We start from the raw sequence: 20,141 nt of genomic DNA, 5'->3' as shown, positions 1-20,141 counted from the left end.
TACTTAAGATAAATGCCTTACATATCATCTATTAAAATTTCATGACACTAAAAGCATTTATAAAGACCACACCCATTCAGAAAAAAGTTTGTAACAGGCTATACCATATTCACCAAATCCACACACAAAGTCCAAAATTTAAAACAATGAAAAACAAATAATTATAATAGAGGATTTTAATATTTATCACACACCTCTATTGGGAGCTGGTCAACTATCTTCAACGATGCTCTTGCTAGCTTGCCAGGGAATCCAGTCACCAAAGGGAAGATCAAAGACGTCTGATAAGTAATAACCAAAAATTGAATCAGAAATAACAGAGCAACCAAATTAGGCAAAATTACACGTAGAAGAGAGAGCTTACCGAATTGGGAGCAGCTAAGATAAGAATAAACACTATCTTTCATATACAATAACTTCTACTTTGGGAATGTGCGCTATCTTTTCACAATCCTCCCCTGTTCCCTCCCCACACCTCTCTTAAAAGCTCAAGTGAAGTGAGGTTTTGAACACCATCCGGCAAGGATTTCAATCGGTACATCGCTCAAACAGCAGAGTTCATGATATAGAAAATTTGCCACACATTCCACTGTGTTTCCAAGAACATTGAATTTCAACAAGTTTTATAAGCAAAGGCTTTTGTGTTGACCACTACCACTTTCTTCAAAATTATATCTGGTTGAAGTTATGTATTCAATTAAAACAAATACTTAGCTGATATTAAAATGTTCTTTAGGCACATACCTGAGCAAGGGTTGCAGGCATAACATCAGCCACATCTTCTTCTGGCTGATATTTCAATGTTCTTTAGGCATTGAAGTTCTTTCTTGTGTACACATTTGAACCAGTAGAATTGCACGCAGAACCAAGCTGGTGAACTCATACAACTCCCCCATTGTATTTATAGCCAACTCCAAACCAGAAAAACTACATTATTGATAAAAATTCAAGTTCAAATATACAACAAATCAATGAGTTGTGACAGAGCAATATACATCATCAAATTTCAATCTAATTATTCTACACAAACAACATAAAGCATGAATAAAGAGCACACCCACTCAAATCATCAAAGTTTCCTACAAAACCTAAAAAATTTGCAGTTCCAACAAACATCATGAATCAAAATAATTGAAGTTCACATAAATTCAGCCAAAAGATTACAACAGGACATACCAAAATTCATCAAACCCACACACAAAGCCCAAAATTGTAAACCAATAATATGTATTAACCAAAAATTGAATCAGAAATAGAGAGCTTACCCAAAAAGCATTAAGCAATTGAATCAGAAATAGCAGAGTAACCAAATTGGTGTTGAATTAGAATTACAAGCCTGCAAAAACATAAAAACATATATGTATTACTTACATTACATTACTACCCAACGAGAAAAGTAATAACAGAAAAAGCGGGAGTTGTTCGGGAAAAGAGACGTTACCGAATTCAGAATCAGTCTGAGTCTGAGTCCTCTTCGAAATCAATTTGTACTTTGGGAACGTGCGCTATCTTGTCCCAATCCTCCCCTGTTCCCTCTTTACACCTCTCGGCTAATGCTGGGCAGTTACCAATACTCAAAACCTGGAGTGAAGTGAGGTGTCGAACACCATCCGGCAAGGATTTCAATTCACCACATCCCACAATCTGCAGAGTTCGAAGGGAGCGAAGACCTTCCCACCCTTGCTCTGGTAAAGACTCCAGCTCGCTGCTCCACCAGATGCTCAGATGCTCCAAATTGTTGAGGTTTTTGAAGATTTCATTTGGTAATTCCTTCAATACCTCGAAACCAGATATCGACAGAGTCTGAAGACAAGTCAATGTTCCCACCGGGAAGGATGTCAGGTCTACATCGCCATCGTAAAGCCAAAGGGAGGTAAGGCCATTGAAACCTGAGAGTGACCTCAGTAACTCATTCGTATAATTACTTAACTCGAGCATTTTCAGTGATGGAATGCATGGTAACTCAAGTTTAGGGCATTTCTGAATTTCCAAACAAGAAAGACAGGGGAAATTCTCTCCTCTTTCCACTTTCAACAACCGCTCTAACTTTAAGCACCGCCATAGTGAGAGTTCTTCTAATGACGGGAAAGCTTTCACCTCCACACCATCATAAGATTCGTCATCATCCATGTACTGCACATCTTTCATTTCACTTATTTCAATTCTTCTTAAATATGGTAGTTTACCAAGTGAGGGAAGCCGCACACACATCTCGCATCCATAAAGCTTTAGAGAAACTAAATTGGTGAGCATTTCCATCCAGGTCGGTAATTGTAATCCAGCATAGTATTCTATTCTCAAATTCTTGAGATTTGAGTGAGGTTGAAGCGCATTAAGTACTAGCTCCGGATTAGTAGCATATGGCTTTGTGTGAAACAGCTTGTCGCATATCAACTCTAATTTGTGGACGTCTTTTTTACCCATCAAGTTGGCATCTTGAGCTTCTGATAAACTGCCAACATTTTCTAGACCTTCAATGCGCAAATTTCCTCTCAGTTTTAAGTCATGTAATTCTGTCAGGCTATGCCCTATCTCTGAAGAGACAATGTACTTACTTAACGTTCTCAGATAGGATAATTTTCCAATGTTAGGGAACATACAAGACAATGAACAACAACTTTCAATGACAAGATGTCTAAGTTCTTGTAAGCAAGTCAAGTCTTTAGGTAGACAAACAAGTTTTTTCAAATTAATCAACTTCAAGATTTCCAATTTCCGCAAGCTATAAATTGAGTCGGGCAAGGTTTCTATCTCAAGCTCGGAAAGTTCTAAATACCTCAAATGAATCAAACTCTTGAGTGATGATAAGTTGGAAGAACTTGAGCGCAATACCCGTAGAGTGATGCAGTGTATTGGGAAGCAACCAGAAGTTCCGCTGTTCACATTTAATTGATAAAGTGTTCTCAAGGATTCAACTTTCTTCAAGGCGCGCTTGTGCAGCAAGGATACATCCCGATCAGAGCCAAAACCAACATGGTGGGTGCTTCTTGACAAATCTGTCATGTTTGCACTGCCCAAAACCATGCACTCTTGCCCCATTATTGATTGAGCAAGATCATGGACAAGATCATGCATCTTGAAATGAATAACATCTGAATAATCAACCAACTTCATATCTTGAAAGAATGATTTTTGATACAATTCATTCCAAATCATATTGCCAACATCTTCCACCTCCAAGTTCTCCCTTGGTGATATAAACCCATTAGCCATCCAAAGATGAATTAAATCTTCCTTCATGATTTCTGTATCTTTAGGAAACATGGCACAAAATGCAAAACACTGTCTTATTGTTGGCGTTAAATGAAAGTAGCTCAATCTCAAGACAGCAAAAATAGAATTTTCACCCGCTAAATTCCAAATCCCACTTTTCATAACTTCAAGCCATTCTTTTTCTTCATTCCTTGAGTGTAAGAGACCTCCTAGTGCTTGTGCTGCAAGAGGTGATCCTCCGCATTTCTTTACTATCTCTTTGCCAATAGCTACAAGCTCTGCACGTTCTTCTTTTACAGTTCCAAATGCATATTGTTTGAATAGCATCCAACATTCATCCTCAGAGAGACCACACAAATGATGAGCTTGGCATGTTCCCATAATTGTTGCAACCTCCATATCGCAATATCTATAAGGTCTTCAAGGGAGCCTGTGGAATTCTCTCTTATGACTGAGAATCATCACACATTCATCTAGAGAAAGCTCAACTTGACAGTTTGCTTTTATGGCCGAAAGCTTCTCTCCCTGGGTTGGCTGCCTCTCCATTTGAAGGGTTCTTTTGAGCACTGAAGCAAAGCAGGAGATATGGTCACAATATACACAAGCTAGTTAATCACTAACATCATCCTTAGTAAGTGATACACAAATAAATTCCTAAACTTGTGCAAAAATGTATTCATATAGAAAATTTGCCACACATTTGAACCAGTAGAATATTCAGAAAGTTCAAATATACATCAACAAGTCAATGAGTTATGACAGATCAATATACATCATCAATTTTCAATCTAATCTTACCAACTTCACAAACAACATACACTACCATATAGCAAGCAAAGCAATTCAAATTGTAATTTTGCTCTTCAGATAAATGTTTTAAGCATCATGAATTAACATGACACGACACATAAAGCATGAATAAAGAACACACTCACACAAATCATCAAAGTTTCCTACACTACTTAACCTACAATACCTCAAAAATTTGCAGGTCCAACAAACATCATCAATCAAAATAATTCAAGTTCACATAAATACTGCAAAAAGATTGTAACAGGCCATACCATATTCATCAAACCCACACACAAAGTCAAAAATTGTAAACAATAAAAAACAAATAATTATAATAGAGGATTGTAATATTTATCACACACCTCGATTGAGAGTTGGTCAGGGAATCCAGTCTCCAAAAGGAAGATCAAAGACATCTGATATGTATTAACCAAAAATAGAATCAGAAATAGCAGAGTACCCAAATTGTTGTTCAAGTTCTCCCCCATTAGGCAAAATTACGCGTTGCAGAATTCAACTTTGGGAACGTGCGCTATCTTGTCCGAATCCACCTCTGTTCCCTCCTTACACCTCTCAGCTAATGTTGGGCAGTCCTGAATTCTCAAAAGCTGGAGTGAAGTGAGGTGTTGGACACCATTCGGCTAATTCCAGGAACTGAAAAATCATCCATGATTAGTTTCACATCTGTTGAAGACTTGAAGTGCCAACTACAATTTTTCTGTCTGTTGGTCACCTTGGAAATGACCTTTTCCAGTTTCAGGAAAGATTATACATGAGAAATCCATGTCACACTCTCTGCAGCATTATAATTGTTAACAAAAAGTTCCTTTTCATCATGTTCTTCATATTCTGCAATTTTAGCTTGCTGTCATTGCTGGTTTTCTTTGTTATTGCAGGCCTTTTCCACCTCCTTTTCATCATGACTAATCAATTCTTATTTCCCTTCTTTGCTCCTGAGTTAAATTTCACAATATACACAAGGTAGTTAACCACTAATCCACTAAATCATCCTTAGAAAGTGATACACAAATAAATTCCTAAGAAGAACCAGTAGAAAGGTAATAATTTAGTAAATTTTCCACACATTTGAACCAGTAGAAGTGCATGCAGAAGCAGTATAATATTCAAAAAAGTTCAAATATACATTAACAATCACACACCTCGATTGGGTATTAACCAAAAATTGAATCAGAAATAGCAGAGTAACCAAATTGGTGTTGAATTAGAATTACAAGCCTGCAAAAACATAAAAAGATATATGTATTACTTACATTACTACCCAACGAGAAAAGTAAAAACAGAAAAAGCGGGAGTTGTTCGGGAAAAGAGAGCTCACCGAATTCAGAATCAGTCTGAGTCTGAGTCCTCTTCAAAAATTGAATCAGAAATAGAGTCTGAAGAATTAATAATTTGTACTTTGGAAACGTGTGCTATCTTGTCCCAATCCTCCCCTGTTCCGTCTTTACACCTCTCGGCTAATGGGCAGAGCGCAATACTCAAAAGCTGGAGTGAAGTGAGGTGTCGAACACCATCCGGCAAGGATTTCAATTCACCACATCCCCAAATAATCAGAGTTCGAAGGGAGCGGAGACCTTCCCACCCTTGCTCTGGTAAAGACTCCAGCTTCCTACAATAACGGATGTTCAAAAGCTGGAGTGAAGTGAGGTGTCGAACACCATCCGGCAAGGATTTCAATTCACCACATGCCCAAATAATCAGAGTTCGAAGGGAGCGGAGACCTTCCCACCCTTGCTCTGGTAAAGACTCCAGCTTTCTACAATAACGGATGTTCAAAAGCTGGAGTGAAGTGAGGTGTCGAACACCATCCGGCAAGGATTTCAATTCACCACATGTCGAAATCTCCAGAGTTCGAAGGGAGCGGAGACCTTCCCACCCTTGCTCTGGTAAAGACTCCAGCTTCCTACAATTAACGATTTCCAGATGCTCCAAATTGTTGAGGCTTTTGAAGATTTCATTTGGTAATTCCTTCAATACCTCGAAACCAGATATCGACAGAGTCTGAAGACAAGTCAATGTTCCCACCGGGAAGGATGTCAGGTCTACATCGCCAGCGTAAAGCCGAAGGGAGGTAAGGCCATTGAAACCTGAGAGGGACCTCAGTATCTCATTCGTATAATCAACTAGATCGAGGCTTTTGAGTGACGGAATGCAGCAGCTTGGCAACTCAAGTTTAGGGCAATCAGAAATTCCCAAATAAGAAAGAGAGGGGAAATTCTCTCCTCTTTCCACTTTCAACAACCGCTCTAACTTTGAGCATCCTGATAGTGAGAGTTCTTCTAATGACGGGAAAGCTTTCACCTCCACACCATCATAAGATTCGTCATCATCCATGTACTGCACATCATTCATTTCACTTATTTCAATTCTTCTTAAATATGGCAGTTTACCAAGTGAGGGAAGCCGCACACACATCTTGCATCCATAAAGATCAAGAGAAACTAAATTGGTGAGCATTTCCATCCAGGTTGGGAATTTTAATCCTGCATAGTCCTCTATTTTCAAATTCTTGAGATTTGAGTGAGGTTGAAGAGCATTAAGTACTAGCTCCGGATTAGTAGCATATGACTTTGAGTGGACCTCCTTGTTCCATATCAACTGTAATTTGTGGATGTCTTTTTTACCCATCAAGTTGGCCTCTTGAGCTTCGGATAAACTGCCAACATTTTCTAGTCCTTCAATGCGCAAATTTCCTCTGAGTTTTAAGTCATGTAATTCTGCCAGGCTATGCCCAATCTCTGAACTGACAATGTACTTACTTAACGTTCTCAGACGGGATAATTTCCCAATGTTAGGGAACATACAAGACAATGAATAACAATCTTCAATGACAAGATGTCTAAGATCCTGTAAGCAAGTCAAGTCTTTAGGTAGACAAACAAGTTTTTTCAAAGATCTCAATTTCAAGATTTCCAATTTCCGCAAGCTATAAATTGAGTCGGGCAAGGTTTCTATCTCAAGCTTGAAAAGTTCCAAATACCTCAAATGAATTAAATTCTTGAGTGGTGATAAATTAAAAGAACTTGTGCGTAATACCCGAAGAGTGCTGCAGTGTATTGGGATGCAACCAGAAACGCTGTAGGAGACTTTTAACTGGTAAAATGTTCTCAAGGATTCAACTTTCTTCAAGGCACTTTTGTGGAGTGACAATACATCCATACCAGAGTCAAAGCTAACATGGTGGGTGCTTGTTGACAAATCTGTCATGTTTGTGTTTCCCAAAACCATGCACTCTTGCCCCATTATTGAAAGAGCAAGATCATGGACAAGATCATGCATCTTGAAATGAATAACATCTGAATAATCAACCAACTTCATATCTTGAAAGAATGATTTTTGATACAATTCATTCCAAATCATATTGCCAACATCTTCCACCTCCAAGTTTTCCCTTGGTGATATAAACCCATTAGCCATCCAAAGATGAATTAAATCTTCCTTCATGATTTCTGTATCTTTAGGAAACATGGCACAAAATGCAAAACACTGTCTTATTGTTGGCGTTAAATGAAAGTAGCTCAATCTCAAGACAGCCAAAATAGAATGTTGACCCGCTAAATTCCAAATCCCACTTTTCATAACTTCAAGCCATTCTTTTTCTTCATTCCTGGAGTGCAAGAGACCTCCTAGTGCTTGTGCTGCAAGAGGTGATCCTCTGCACTTCTTTACTATCTCTTTGCCTATAGCTACAAGCTCTTCACGCTCCTCTTTTACAGTTCCAAATGCATATTGTTTGAATAGCATTAAACATTCATCCTCAGATAGACCGCACAAATGATGAGCTTGGCATGTTCCCATGATGGCTGCAACCTCCATATCGCGAGTGGATACTAAAATTGAAGCTCCTTTGGATGCACATGACAACAAACATTTCAGCTTATTCCATTTGTCTTGGGTTAAACCAAATTCCATTTCTTCATCTTTTCTCCACACGTCATCCAAAACCAGCAAATATCTTTTACCTTGCAACAGTTCTTGCACCTTTCTTTCGGTTACATCTAAATTCAAGCATTCATGTTTTGCTTTTGTAATAGATTCTATGATGGAGCACAAAATCCTTTGAACAGAGAAATTTTCAGAAACACAAATCCAAACTTTGATGTTGAAATTGCTTGTTACCTGATCATCATTGTAGACCATTTGAGCAAGTGTTGTTTTTCCCATGCCACCTAAGCCGACAATGGGATAGATGGAAAGGAAGTCAGACTCGCGTGCTTGGCTGAGAAGAAACTCCAGAATCTTCTTCTTATCATCTTCTCGTCCATATAGTTTAGGTTGGGGAATGAACGAGCTGGTTTGGCGCCATTCAGCAACTTCAGTTGACCTTTCCCTAACACCCTCTTGCAGAGCAAACTTGTTCTTACAGTCAGCAATCTCATCAAATCTCCTTGCAATCTCTTTCAGCTTGTTGCCAATCTCATAGCGAAACTTGATGTTCTTTGGTTTTAAAGAGGACAATCCCTGAAGTCGAAGTGATTCTATGGAACATTCATCAAGGATATCATCTAGGACGTAGACAGCATCTTTGAGCTGCTGCAGCCAAACCTTTATAGATTTGTTTGTTATCTCTTTCTTCTCAGCATCTTCAACAACAGCCTTGATCAGTTCAAGAGTGTGTGATAGCTTCTCAGCCTTTCCCTTGATTCCAGAGATGGTTGCAAATTCATTCTGAGCTAGAGAGATCAATTTCTCAAACACAGCTCCTAGTAAGGCCTCAGCCATTTTCAGAAATGCAAAAGTTGAAAAGGGAAGAAGATCAGGGGCTGGTTTTGCTTGGATGAGCTCTAAAGCAAAGTGTGGATATAGTAGTAGCAAAAGTCTGGAAATAGCTAGTTAAATGCAGTCTTTATCAAGGAAACTTCAAGGAAGATACGAGTGTCATTGGATTCCAATCATGAAGGCTGAAAAGACCAAAGTCACCCAACTTGGCAATGAATATACAAAAGTTAGCAACGTGTTAGAGTACAAGTCTATTGTGATTACTTTATTGGTTGGAACTTTGAAAAGTCAAAAATAATGGCTGTCCATTAGTACATATGCATCAATGAAATTCATGAGAGTTGCTACATCTAATTTAGGGGAGCTTCTAAACAATTGTTAAGCACTTTCAGTTAAAAAGTAAAGAGTGTGAAAAATTTAAGAAAAGCTCCAGCGAGCTTGTAAGTGTTAAAGAGAGTTTAGTGTTATTTTGAGTGTCTAAATTAACTACAAACAAAAGCTAAAGTGTTTGAGTGTATCATTTTTTCTTCAATCCAAATATTTTGTGATATTAAATTTTGTACTTAAAGTGTTCATATTTTCTTCCATAGCATATCATTTTATTTTAATTGCCAATAGTTAGAAATCTAATTTGCATTAAATCCTTGAATCAAGCCACCACTTGCCAGTACAAACGTTGGGAAGCGTTGGAACATCTTTGATTTTTAAGATACAAGTTTGCAGAAAAAACGAATGTTTGTCCAAAGATTTTGGGCTAAGTTTATGTCTAACTTATTTCAGAAAGGGCTGCAAATTCATTCTGAGTCAGAAATGGTTGAAAATTCTCAAAAGTTATGAAGAAGATCAGAGAATGGTTTAGCTTGGGTTGAGTACTAAAGTAGACTGTCGCATGTACATTAAGGAGCTGTAACTCATTAGGTCGGAGGGTGCAAGTTTTCTTGCTGATCTTAGTTAAAATTCCTTTCAGAGAGGTTTGGATTCTATTGAAGTGCATGCTAACGTGTGTTTGCACTAGTGCCGAAGGATGTTATAGATGCATTAAGCTAATAACATTGAGATGAAACATATGGACAAAGCAATGTTTACAAAGGAATCAGTTAGGTAAAAAAGTAGGCCTCTCCATTGGAAGATTCTTTTGTTTCACAATGGTGTTGATGGACTAGAGTCAAGAGCCATTACAGCTATCAGCTGGCCTGAGTTTGGCTTGGATGATTATCCCAAGAAGGAATAAACGAGCCTGCTAAATGGGACACTGAAAAGAACTGAACTTATATTGTAGAAAAATGACTACCAATCTTCTACCAATGCAAGACCAATTTCAGTACTAAACTTTCCATAAAACTCAATCCTCACTCAATATCAGGATTTCCCCCCACTGCTTTTCTGTGAAAAAATATGTCCTAAAAATATTAAATTATAACACTGCTTGAGATTTGCCCTTTAACATCCAAGTTCAGTCCCCAGATGTTCAAGTGCATTTTTTGTTACAGCCTTGGTCAATATATCTACTAGCCGATTTTTAGTATTAACATCACTTGCTTATTCTCGGTCTTAGATGGCATGAAACTTAACTTCTACATATAATGGACATAATTTTTAGTGATGGTAATGGTTGATTTATTATCACTTCAAAATAAAATAGCTTCATTACAATTTTGTCTAAATTAAATTGATATTTTTTTCATTTTTATTAGCCAAAATGACTTGATTTGTTGTTGAAAGATAATTTCTGCTTCTGCAACAAATCAAACCTTTTTGGTTCAGGTACTAGGATCATATCACAAGAAGGACTAAACGAGCCTGCTATCACACACTCTTGATCAGTATGTGATAGCTTCTCAGCCTTTCCCTTGATACCAGACATGGTTTCAAATTCATTCTGAGCTTGAGAGAGCAATTTCTCAAACACAGCTCCAAGTAGTCATTTTCAGAAATGCAGAAGTTGAAAAGGGAATAAGATCGGGGATTGGTTTTGCTTGGATGAGCTCTGAAGCAAAGTTTGGATCTAGTGCTAGCAAAAGTCTGCAAATAGCTAGTTAATGGGCAACGGTGAAGGGAAAAAATATAGTTTTAAAGGAAACCTTTAAGAAGCTACAAGTGGATTCCAGTCATGAAGCATATGATGTCTTAACCAATAAGCAATAAACAATTTAAACTTGAGAGCTTACCTTTCAATTTGTAATGATGTTATCGAGTAAAGAGTTTTGGTTCATTCACACTCCTCTTTCTCTTTCATCTAATTTTCAGTCTCTTTCTCTTCATATCTCTCTTATTTTTTCAATCACATTACCTATCATATCTCTTATTCCCTCTCTTTTCCACCTTTTGTCATAATGTGGAGGTGTAGAGGAGTGTCAAGAAAAACTTATCCTTTTGAATTATAGAATATAAAAATATGCAACATTTGTTGACCCAAGGCAATTGTCGATCATGACTTTATTTATATCTTTTTGTTGGATTTCACACATGGGCCAGGAATCAGGACTCTATTTTCTTAATGAATTTAGCCATCACGGGCTAGTATGATGATTGTTTTGAAGAGTTTGAGTCTCTTCCATTTTACAGTTGATATATACCTGAAACAATCCACCTTCTAGCAGAAGATGCATAACCTAATGCAGGACATGGGTTAGGATGTTGTTTCTCTCCAATAGAACATAGTAGAAGAAAAAGTACATGATCTTCCTCCTTAATAGAGATGCTGCGAAGAACCAGGTTAAGATAAGAAGTGGAGGACTATAAATTTTTTCCTTAATTTTTAACTCAATGATCTTCCTCCTTAGATCTTTTTTTTTTCACTTAGTTCAGTGTCAATGATATTGTAACAATAACAAACTTGAACCTAGCTAAGTATGATCTCTATCAAAACTTGGAACGTTTTTATTTTAGTTACCAAAAATTTTAACTTTCTGTAAACCCAAATTACCTGTTAGAATTGTGAAGAATACTCATTTTTTGTTGATAAGCCAAATTGTCAACATGACTTCCTGCGGCTAGTAACTTATGCAGTTTCCTTGGGGAGGGGAGGCAGTAGCTTCTCAGCAGACTTACCATTCTATAGCAACACAAGTGATTTTCAAGAAGCTTCCTTTGATCAAGAAACAAAATCGATAACCAGTGAAGAAATCATGATTAGCAGACATCTTCTTGCCATTCCTGCTAGCGCAGGAGACCATAACTATTGAAATATCCTTGATGATGGAGTCTTGATATGCAAGCATGGGAATGCTAAGAAATCCTTAATGCCCTTGTTTATACCTCCATCTCTCACACAATGCCTTGCACAAACCAGAACCTTGTTCTTGGTCAAACTAATTAAACTGTTATTCCAATTCCAACCTTCCGATTGAGAAATGTAGTTTTCAAGTAACAAGATTCTTACATTCCAGCAACAGAGGGAACTGCCTTTCTGAATTGCTACTATTGAAGTTAGAGAAACTGACTCTAACTGAAAAGAAACTATTTTAACAGAATGTGAATTTCATTACTAAAGTTAGTTATTACAAGATGCAGTGAGCCAACATATATAGACTCAGCTGAGGTAAGGATAGGTAACGTACAACAGAAGCTATCTCAAGATAGAACTAACTCTGTACTCTAATACACCGTGCAAGCTCAAGTGGGGTGAAGACTAAAAACTTCACCCACTTGATGCTTTAGTGAGCACATCTGAAAACTTAAATTATGCTGGAACAAGTTGAATCCTGAGAGCTTTAGCAAGCACCTTCTCACGAAGAAAATAAAGGTCTAGCTCCAAATGTGTAGTCCGGGCATGTAATACCGGATTGTGTGCAAGTGGAACATGAATGGAGCCTTTCAAGTAGTGTAATATACGCTTAACCGTAACATAAACAGGTAACTTAGCCATCGTTTGTGAAAAAGAAATATTTGCTTACAATTTCTTATGCTTTCAAAGCAACCAGATGATGCTGTGGAAAATTAAAATTTGGTTATGTGTTTCATAAAGTTTCCTTCCTTTGCAAATTAAATACTATATTTTGTTGTTGCAGCAAGAGTACATTCTGACATATTTGAATCTTTGCAGACTGATTAATTTAATGTACACATGCTATAAATAGATCATGTCCTCATGTTTTCTAATAAATCATTCAAGAAAGCTAATTCGTCAACTATTATTATACACCTAAGAATTCATAGTCAAACAAGTAAAACTAGTCACATTTTCCTTCAAGAAGAATATAATATATCCCCAGTTTCTTGTATGTAAGGTGAGGAATCTGATTCTTGGGCCAAAGATTCTTCTAGATTATTAGTTGAGAAGTATCATCCATTATTCCACATTATAATACTTAGCTTTGGTTGGTGTTTGCCCAACCGTGCAAGCAAATTAAATAAAGAAGCATTGAGAACAAGCAAGCTAAGTACCATCCAGATATATATAAATATGATACTTTAGCTTTGGTTCATTGACGAAAATATCTTTAATTCAGCAACTAAAGAGGAGATTTGGTTGGTTAATTTGATCAGTTATAATAATAATGTCTACAAGTTCTTTTATGGATAATGTTATAATGTCCGCATTACATGACATTGCCACACAAAGCAAGCAGGAGCCAACATCATTATCAGGGGAGGATGTTCAATTGAGTAAGTTAAAGAAATTAAATTATGCTTTAGTTATATATATATATATATATATATATATATATATATATATATATATATATATATATATTGTTGCCCCAAATGCTTAAGTTTTTGGAACCGTCACGGTTGACAAGTTTTTCTTTTTTAGTTTTGACAGGTTCCTTGAAAAAAAATCTGTATAATTATGCAGTCTTTAATATGTGGGACGAAGCAAGATCGTTTTATGATTGCCATCCTCATATGGTGTGTTGGAACTGGTAATCTGTATTGCACAGAAAATTCAAGAACAGAATGAGAATTCTCCAGGAAATGGAGAAGAATCTTATTTAGATGAACAGAGAGAGATAAACGTTTCCTAGAAAGAGAGAACCAACTGAATTCCACAATTCAGTTCCAACAACTCAACTAACCAGAAAACTGCCTAACAAACTCTAACTGACAGCTATTTATAAGCTGTGTTACAATTATTGACTAATTCACTTCCAGTCCCTAATAACTGGATTATTACAAGAGTGACCCCAAAACTCACTCACTAACATTAACAGCTTTACCCTTAGCTGACCTTCTAACATACACATTGACTATAGGCTTTCCCTGGATCCTATCAATACCCCCCTAAAAGAACCACCTTGTCCTCAAGGGGAAATGAAGGAAACTTGGCCAACATAGAGGAAGCCAACTCCCAAGAATTCTCACAAGCGGGAAGGTCCTTCCAAGCCAGGAGCACTTCCAGCTGTCCTTTAGGGTTAATCCTCCAGTCCAACAAATCCTCTGGTTCGACCTCCAACTCATATTCCTCATTCAACATGGGAGGTAGTGGCTGAGGTTGCTGTGTGGGTTGTATAGCTTGTTTTAACAGAGAAACATGGAAAACTGGGTGAATTTTTGCATGATCTGGTAGAGCTAATTTGTAAGCAACCTCCCCAATTTTCTCAATGATTTGATAAGGGCCATAATACCTTGCTGCCAGCTTGGCATAAGGTCGGTGAGCCAGGGATTTCAACTTGTAGGGATGTAACTTGAGATATACCCAATCATTCACAGCAAAAGAAATAGACCTCCTATGCTTATCTGCTTGGACTTTCATCTGATCCTGAGCTTTCAGCAAATGTTGTTGAAGAACTCCCAACAACTCATCTCTGTCCCTCATCAATTGGTTGACATCTGCAATCTTGGAGGGTATCACACAACCCTTAATTTGCACAGGGGGTTCCCTGCCATATAAAGCCTGAAATGGAGTCATGCCTGCTGAAATGTGGAAGGTGGTATTGTACCAATACTCTGCCCACAACAAACCTTCCAGCCACCTCTTAGGATTTGGTCCCACAAAACACCTGAGATAAGTTTCCAAACACCTATTGACCACCTCAGTTTGGCCATCAGTTTGAGGGTGGTATGAGGTACTAAACTTCAGTAAAGTGCCAGCCAGTTTGAATAATTCCCTCCAAAAATTGCTAAGTAAAATAGGGTCTCTATCAGTCACAATAGTAGAGGGGAAGCCATGCAATCTGATGATCTCCTTAGTGAAAACCAGAGCTACATCCTTGGCTGTGAAAGGATGACCCAAAACCAAAAAATGAGCATATTTAGTGAGCCTATCAACCACCACCAGAATTGTATCCTTGGCCTTTACTCTTGGGAGACCAGTCACAAAGTCCATAGAAATGTCCTGCCAAACTTGAGAAGGTATTGGTAAGGGTTGCAAAAGACCCGCTGGAGATAATGTAGAATACTTGCTTTTCTGGCACACATCACATTCAGCAATAAATTGTTGTATATCCTTCTTCATGCCTCTCCAATAGACAAAACTGGCAATTCTTTTATAAGTTCTGAACAGCCCTGAATGCCCTCCAATTGGAGTTGTGTGACATTCAGAAATAAGGATGAGAATCCTATTAGATGTTCTGGACAAAACCAACTTCCCTTGGAACCTCAACACCCCTTGCTTGAGCTCATAGCCCGGGTGGGAAGTAGAAGATAAGAGAAGATCTTGCTTGATCTTCAACAGTTCTGCATCTTGATCCACCTCTTGTATCCATTCCTCAGCTTCCTCACTATTAATAAGGGACAAGGCAGAATACATATCCCGTCTAGAGAGAGCATCAGCTACCTTATTCTCATGTCCAAGTTTATACTGAATCTCAAAGTCAAGGCCAATCAATTTAACAGCCCACTTGAACTGATCATCAGTGAATAGCCTCTGATCTATCAAAAATTTTAAGCTTCTTTGATCAGTTTTAATGACAAAATGCCTGCCCATAAGATAGTGCTTCCACCTCTGGACTGCCTGTACTAAGGCCATGAGTTCCCTCTCATAAACTGATTTCCGTTGTGCTCTTAAGGACAGCCCTTTACTCCAAAATGCCAAAGGTTTGCCCTCTTGCATTAACACAGCCCCCAACCCCTTACTTGAAGCATCTGTCTCAACAACAAATTGCTTGGAGAAATCTGGAACAGCAAGCAAAGGAAGGTCTACCATAGCAGTCTTAAGTGCATTGAAAGATGTGGTGGCCGCCTCACTCCATTGGAAGCTATCTTTCTTAGTTAAATCAGTCAATGGCTTGGCTAATTTTCCATAATCTCTGACAAACTTTCTGTAATATCCAGTTAATCCCAGAAATCCCCTCAACCCTTTGATGTCTTTAGGGATAGGCCACTGCTGCATGGCTGCAACTTTTTTCTGATCTGCAGCTACTCCCTGTCCTGAGATAATGTGGCCCAAATACTCCAGACTTTGTTGACCAAAACAACACTTTTTCATGTTAGCCTTCAAAGAATTTTCTTCCAGTACTGTTAACACTTGGTTCAAATGGCCAACATGGTCATGAATGTCTTGGCTGTAGACCAAGATGTCATCAAAGAAGACCAGTGCAAACCTCCTTAGGAATGGCTTCAGAACTGTATTCATAAGAGCCTGAAAAGTAGAGGGCGCATTAGTTAGGCCAAAAGGCATAACAAGGAACTCATAGTGGCCCTCATGAGTTCTAAATGCTGTTTTCTCCACATCCTCAGTCCTCATTCGAATCTGGTGGTATCCAGACTTGAGGTCCAACTTAGAAAATATTTTTGCTCCCCCAATCTCATCTAGTAACTCCTCTATGATAGGGATAGGGAACTTGTTAGGTATGGTTATCTTATTCAAAGCCCTATAGTCTACACAAAATCTCCAGCCTCCATCTTTCTTTTTGACCAAGATAATAGGACTGGAATATGAGCTTATGCTTGGTCTGATTACTCCAGCTTGCAGCGTGTCTCCCACCAATTTTTCAACCTCAGATTTCTGGAAATGTGGGCACTTGTATGGCCTTAAATTTGGAATCTCAGCCCCTTCCTTCAAGTGGATAGCATGGTCATGAGATCTTGAAGTGGGTAGTCCCTTAGGGTCTTGGAAGACTTCATCAAATTGTTGTAGGACCCCTAACAATTCCCCTGGTACTGTAATCTCTGGTCTAATGTCTTCCCCTGCATCTGTACAATGGAGGAGTAGGCCCTCTTTCTCTGTTTTCAGAACTTGCATGAAAGCTGGCAATGACAATTGTGTCTTGGTGAGTGATGGATCCCCTGAAATTGTTATCCATTCATCTCCTTGCTTTATGGACAGTACTAACTTTCCAAAGTCAGCCTTCACCTCTCCCAAACTGGCCAACCAGTCAAGACCAAGGACTATATCCACTCCTTGAAGGTTGAACAAATAGAAATTCTGGGAAATTTCTATTCCTTGTACAGTGAGTGATAACCCCTCACATTTAACCATACTTATGATGTTTTATTCCATGTATACTCAAACCTTTACAGTAATGTGTTTAAACTTTTCCAAGTTATGAGACATATGTCTTCTTTTCATTCAGCGAAAGTGAAACCATCAATGTTCTGCTTCTTTGCCTCTTACTCAAAACAATACGTTTGTAAAACTGGTTGAAAATCAACTTAGATAGAGTTAATTAGATATTGTACATGAAATGCAGTAGTGTTACAAATCACAGTCATCACTTAGCATGATATCTTCTCTCTGTACACTACTACTTGTTTTATGATTTTATTTTCTATTTCGTTATTTATTTCAAGATTTTTAGTTTCTTTGAAAAACTGAAATGCAATCCAATCCAAACTGATAAAAATTGGTTTGGATTTGAAAAAAAATAATTGAATGATTAAATTATAAAACTGAAACAATCGGATCAGATGAATTTGTCCTTTAAAACCGAACCTCGAACACCCTATCATGAAACATGAAATAAATCATTTTACACAACAAATAAAAAGGAGTGAATAAGACTATAAGAGGATAATAATAAACTTATAATATTGCGATCATACAGTGGTGGTGGAGAATTATAAAATAAAAAATGGAATAAAACTCTGAAAACAATAAATCAAAATAAGGTAAACACAATGTCACAAAGAACGGGTGAAAGAGAATGTTATAGATTAAAAAAACAATGTGAGAAATGTCTCAAAAGAGCAAATGAATTCTAACCAACGTGCATGTATAGCTAAATTAATTATTATTGCATTAAGATAAAAAGTATTACCTGACACATGATTGATAAATTATTTTTCTCTATAATTGTTTTAAATGAAAGAAAAATTGAAGGTGAAATCCTTAACATGAAATCGAATAACGAATTGAGAAACTGAAAAATGAAAGGGAGGAAATAGAGGAGTATGGAAAATATGGAAGAAGGTTGAAAATACTTACCATGCAGTAGACGAATGGAGAAAAACAAAACATGATCAGTTCTTTTCATAAGAAATCCCAAAGATATTCAAATGATTCATTAATTGAATTATATCAATTTAATTCTGAAAATATGGAATATTCAATTTTGAAAATTCAATTATTTAATCAATCTTGTCTAATCTAATTAAAAAAATTCGTTATTTATTTCAAATTATTTCATTGTTCCAATAAATTATCAATTCTTGAGCACCATCGTTTTTAAAATTTGAATTTAAAAACGAAAATTAATTATACTTATTAATTTTAGGAATTAATTAGAGGCATTAATTTCAATTATAAGAAATAAAATTTAGGGGTGTAATCGGACCGGATTGGTTCAAATTTATGGTGTTTAAATGTCTGCACCAATCTAACATGTTCGGTTTGGGTTGGTTCAGATTTCATGATTTTTAATTCTAAATTCGAACAAAACCAACCAGATCTCAATCGGATTGGTTTGGTTCCGATGGTCGGATTTGAAATAAAAAAAATATCATTTGGAAATATGCACGAAAATTAATCTAAAAACGTGAAAAATTATAAAAAAAATATAGAAAAATCTAACATTTTCAAAGAACAGAACATTCGATAATGACATAAATCATATAATCTAAATAAAAATAACACCTCTAATACAAATATGAATATGTAATGTAATGGGCTAAAAATGTTTGAGATTAATGTAAAAAAAATTCTCAATTCATTAGATTGGTTCGGATTGATCGTTTTTTCAATCCACAAATATGATACCTGAACCGAGGGTAATCGAATTCAGTAAATAAATCTGAATCGAACTAATGATCTAATCCAATCCATCGTAATGTGTTTCGGTTCAGATCGGTTTGGTCGGAATCGCGGATCAGACCATACCCGCTTGCACTCCTAATAAAATTTGTAGTAACTAAAATAGGAAGTATTTATGCAATTGGAAAATTTTCGAAAAATTCAAAATAAAAAATTAATGATGCTGAAAATTAAAAAATTCAATATTTATTTTATTTTCAAAAATTCATTTGCCCATCGCACACATTTTATAATTAATCTAGTATTAAAGGAACTTCGAATTTCATAAAAAATTAATTTATATTTTAAAATCATTTTAACCATAATATTAAGGGAAAACAGATAAATGAATTTTATAACTAAAAATTAAAAGATCCAATATACATTGATTTTAGTGTTTTTTTTGCTTGGTGTCTTGTTTGTTGCTGGAACTCTTTTGGGCTTTGCCCCTTTTAATATATATATGGCTTTTCCAAAAAAAATTAAAAATAAAAAGGATTCCAATTATTTTTATGAATCGTATTTTCAAATTTATAATATTTTTTTAATATTTGATATATCTTAAAAAAGAATTTAAGGAAAAATAAAAATTGATTTTTTTTATAATCAGAATTGATTATTTTCAAAAAAATTATGAGTTTAATGGTTATGCACTGACAGTGTAAAATAGTTTTACACAGTCATCCAATCAAAACATGTCACATAGGAGAGATAATTATATTTGACTTTAATTTTAATTAAAAGAATAATATATTTTCTGATTTAGCAGAATTCAATTGGATGTCTGTGTAAAACTATTTTACACTGTCAGTGCATATCCATTAAACTCAAAAATTATATCTAAGGTGGAATTTTTTATAATGGATGAAATGAAATAGGTTCAGAGATGTTCATGTATTGTATCATCTTTTTGAAAATTTGGACGGGGTGAAAATAATATTATTTGGAATTTATATCCTTACTTTGATAGTTTTTATATGTATTATCTATGTTTTATTCTTAAAAAAATAATTTACCTTTGAGTGTAACAAAAAATAAAATTAACTTGGTTACTGGTATGTAGCAATTTACTTTTGTTGATATATTATTTTTTTATAAGCATTTTTTAAAATTATTTATGTATTGTGTATGTGGCCATAATATTATTAAATTTAGCAATTCATGAGATTAAAAAAGTTGAAATCATTTTTTTGTTTCGAGGGAAAATAAATTACTTAAGAGGATACATGTGGCATAGGTCTTCTAGAATAAAACTTTCTTACATTCTTTTCATATTTATATAAATATA

General features: G+C 36.2%; 2 protein-coding genes across 2 annotated transcripts; both read right to left on the bottom strand.

Annotated features, from left to right (window-relative positions):
- Positions 1–1,452: 1,452 nt before the first annotated feature.
- LOC130715775 (putative disease resistance protein RGA3) lies at positions 1,453–3,612 on the bottom strand. Its single transcript, XM_057565922.1, has one exon. The coding sequence runs from the start codon at positions 3,610–3,612 to the stop codon at positions 1,453–1,455; it is 2,160 nt and encodes a 719-aa protein (XP_057421905.1).
- LOC130733419 (putative disease resistance protein RGA3) lies at positions 3,612–8,883 on the bottom strand. The gene is made up of 4 exons (XM_057585585.1): positions 5,342–8,883; positions 5,166–5,241; positions 4,368–4,958; positions 3,612–3,779 (listed from the first exon to the last, which is right to left on the bottom strand). The coding sequence occupies exon 1, from the start codon at positions 8,743–8,745 to the stop codon at positions 5,353–5,355; it is 3,393 nt and encodes a 1,130-aa protein (XP_057441568.1). The 5' UTR covers positions 8,746–8,883; the 3' UTR covers positions 3,612–3,779; positions 4,368–4,958; positions 5,166–5,241; positions 5,342–5,352.
- Positions 8,884–20,141: the final 11,258 nt, after the last annotated feature.

This window comes from Lotus japonicus, chromosome 1 (genome assembly GCF_012489685.1).
Source record: "Lotus japonicus ecotype B-129 chromosome 1, LjGifu_v1.2".
Taxonomy (NCBI): Eukaryota; Viridiplantae; Streptophyta; class Magnoliopsida; order Fabales; family Fabaceae; genus Lotus; species Lotus japonicus.
Note: the sequence above shows the minus strand (reverse complement) of the source record. Positions and strands in the feature narration are given on the sequence as shown.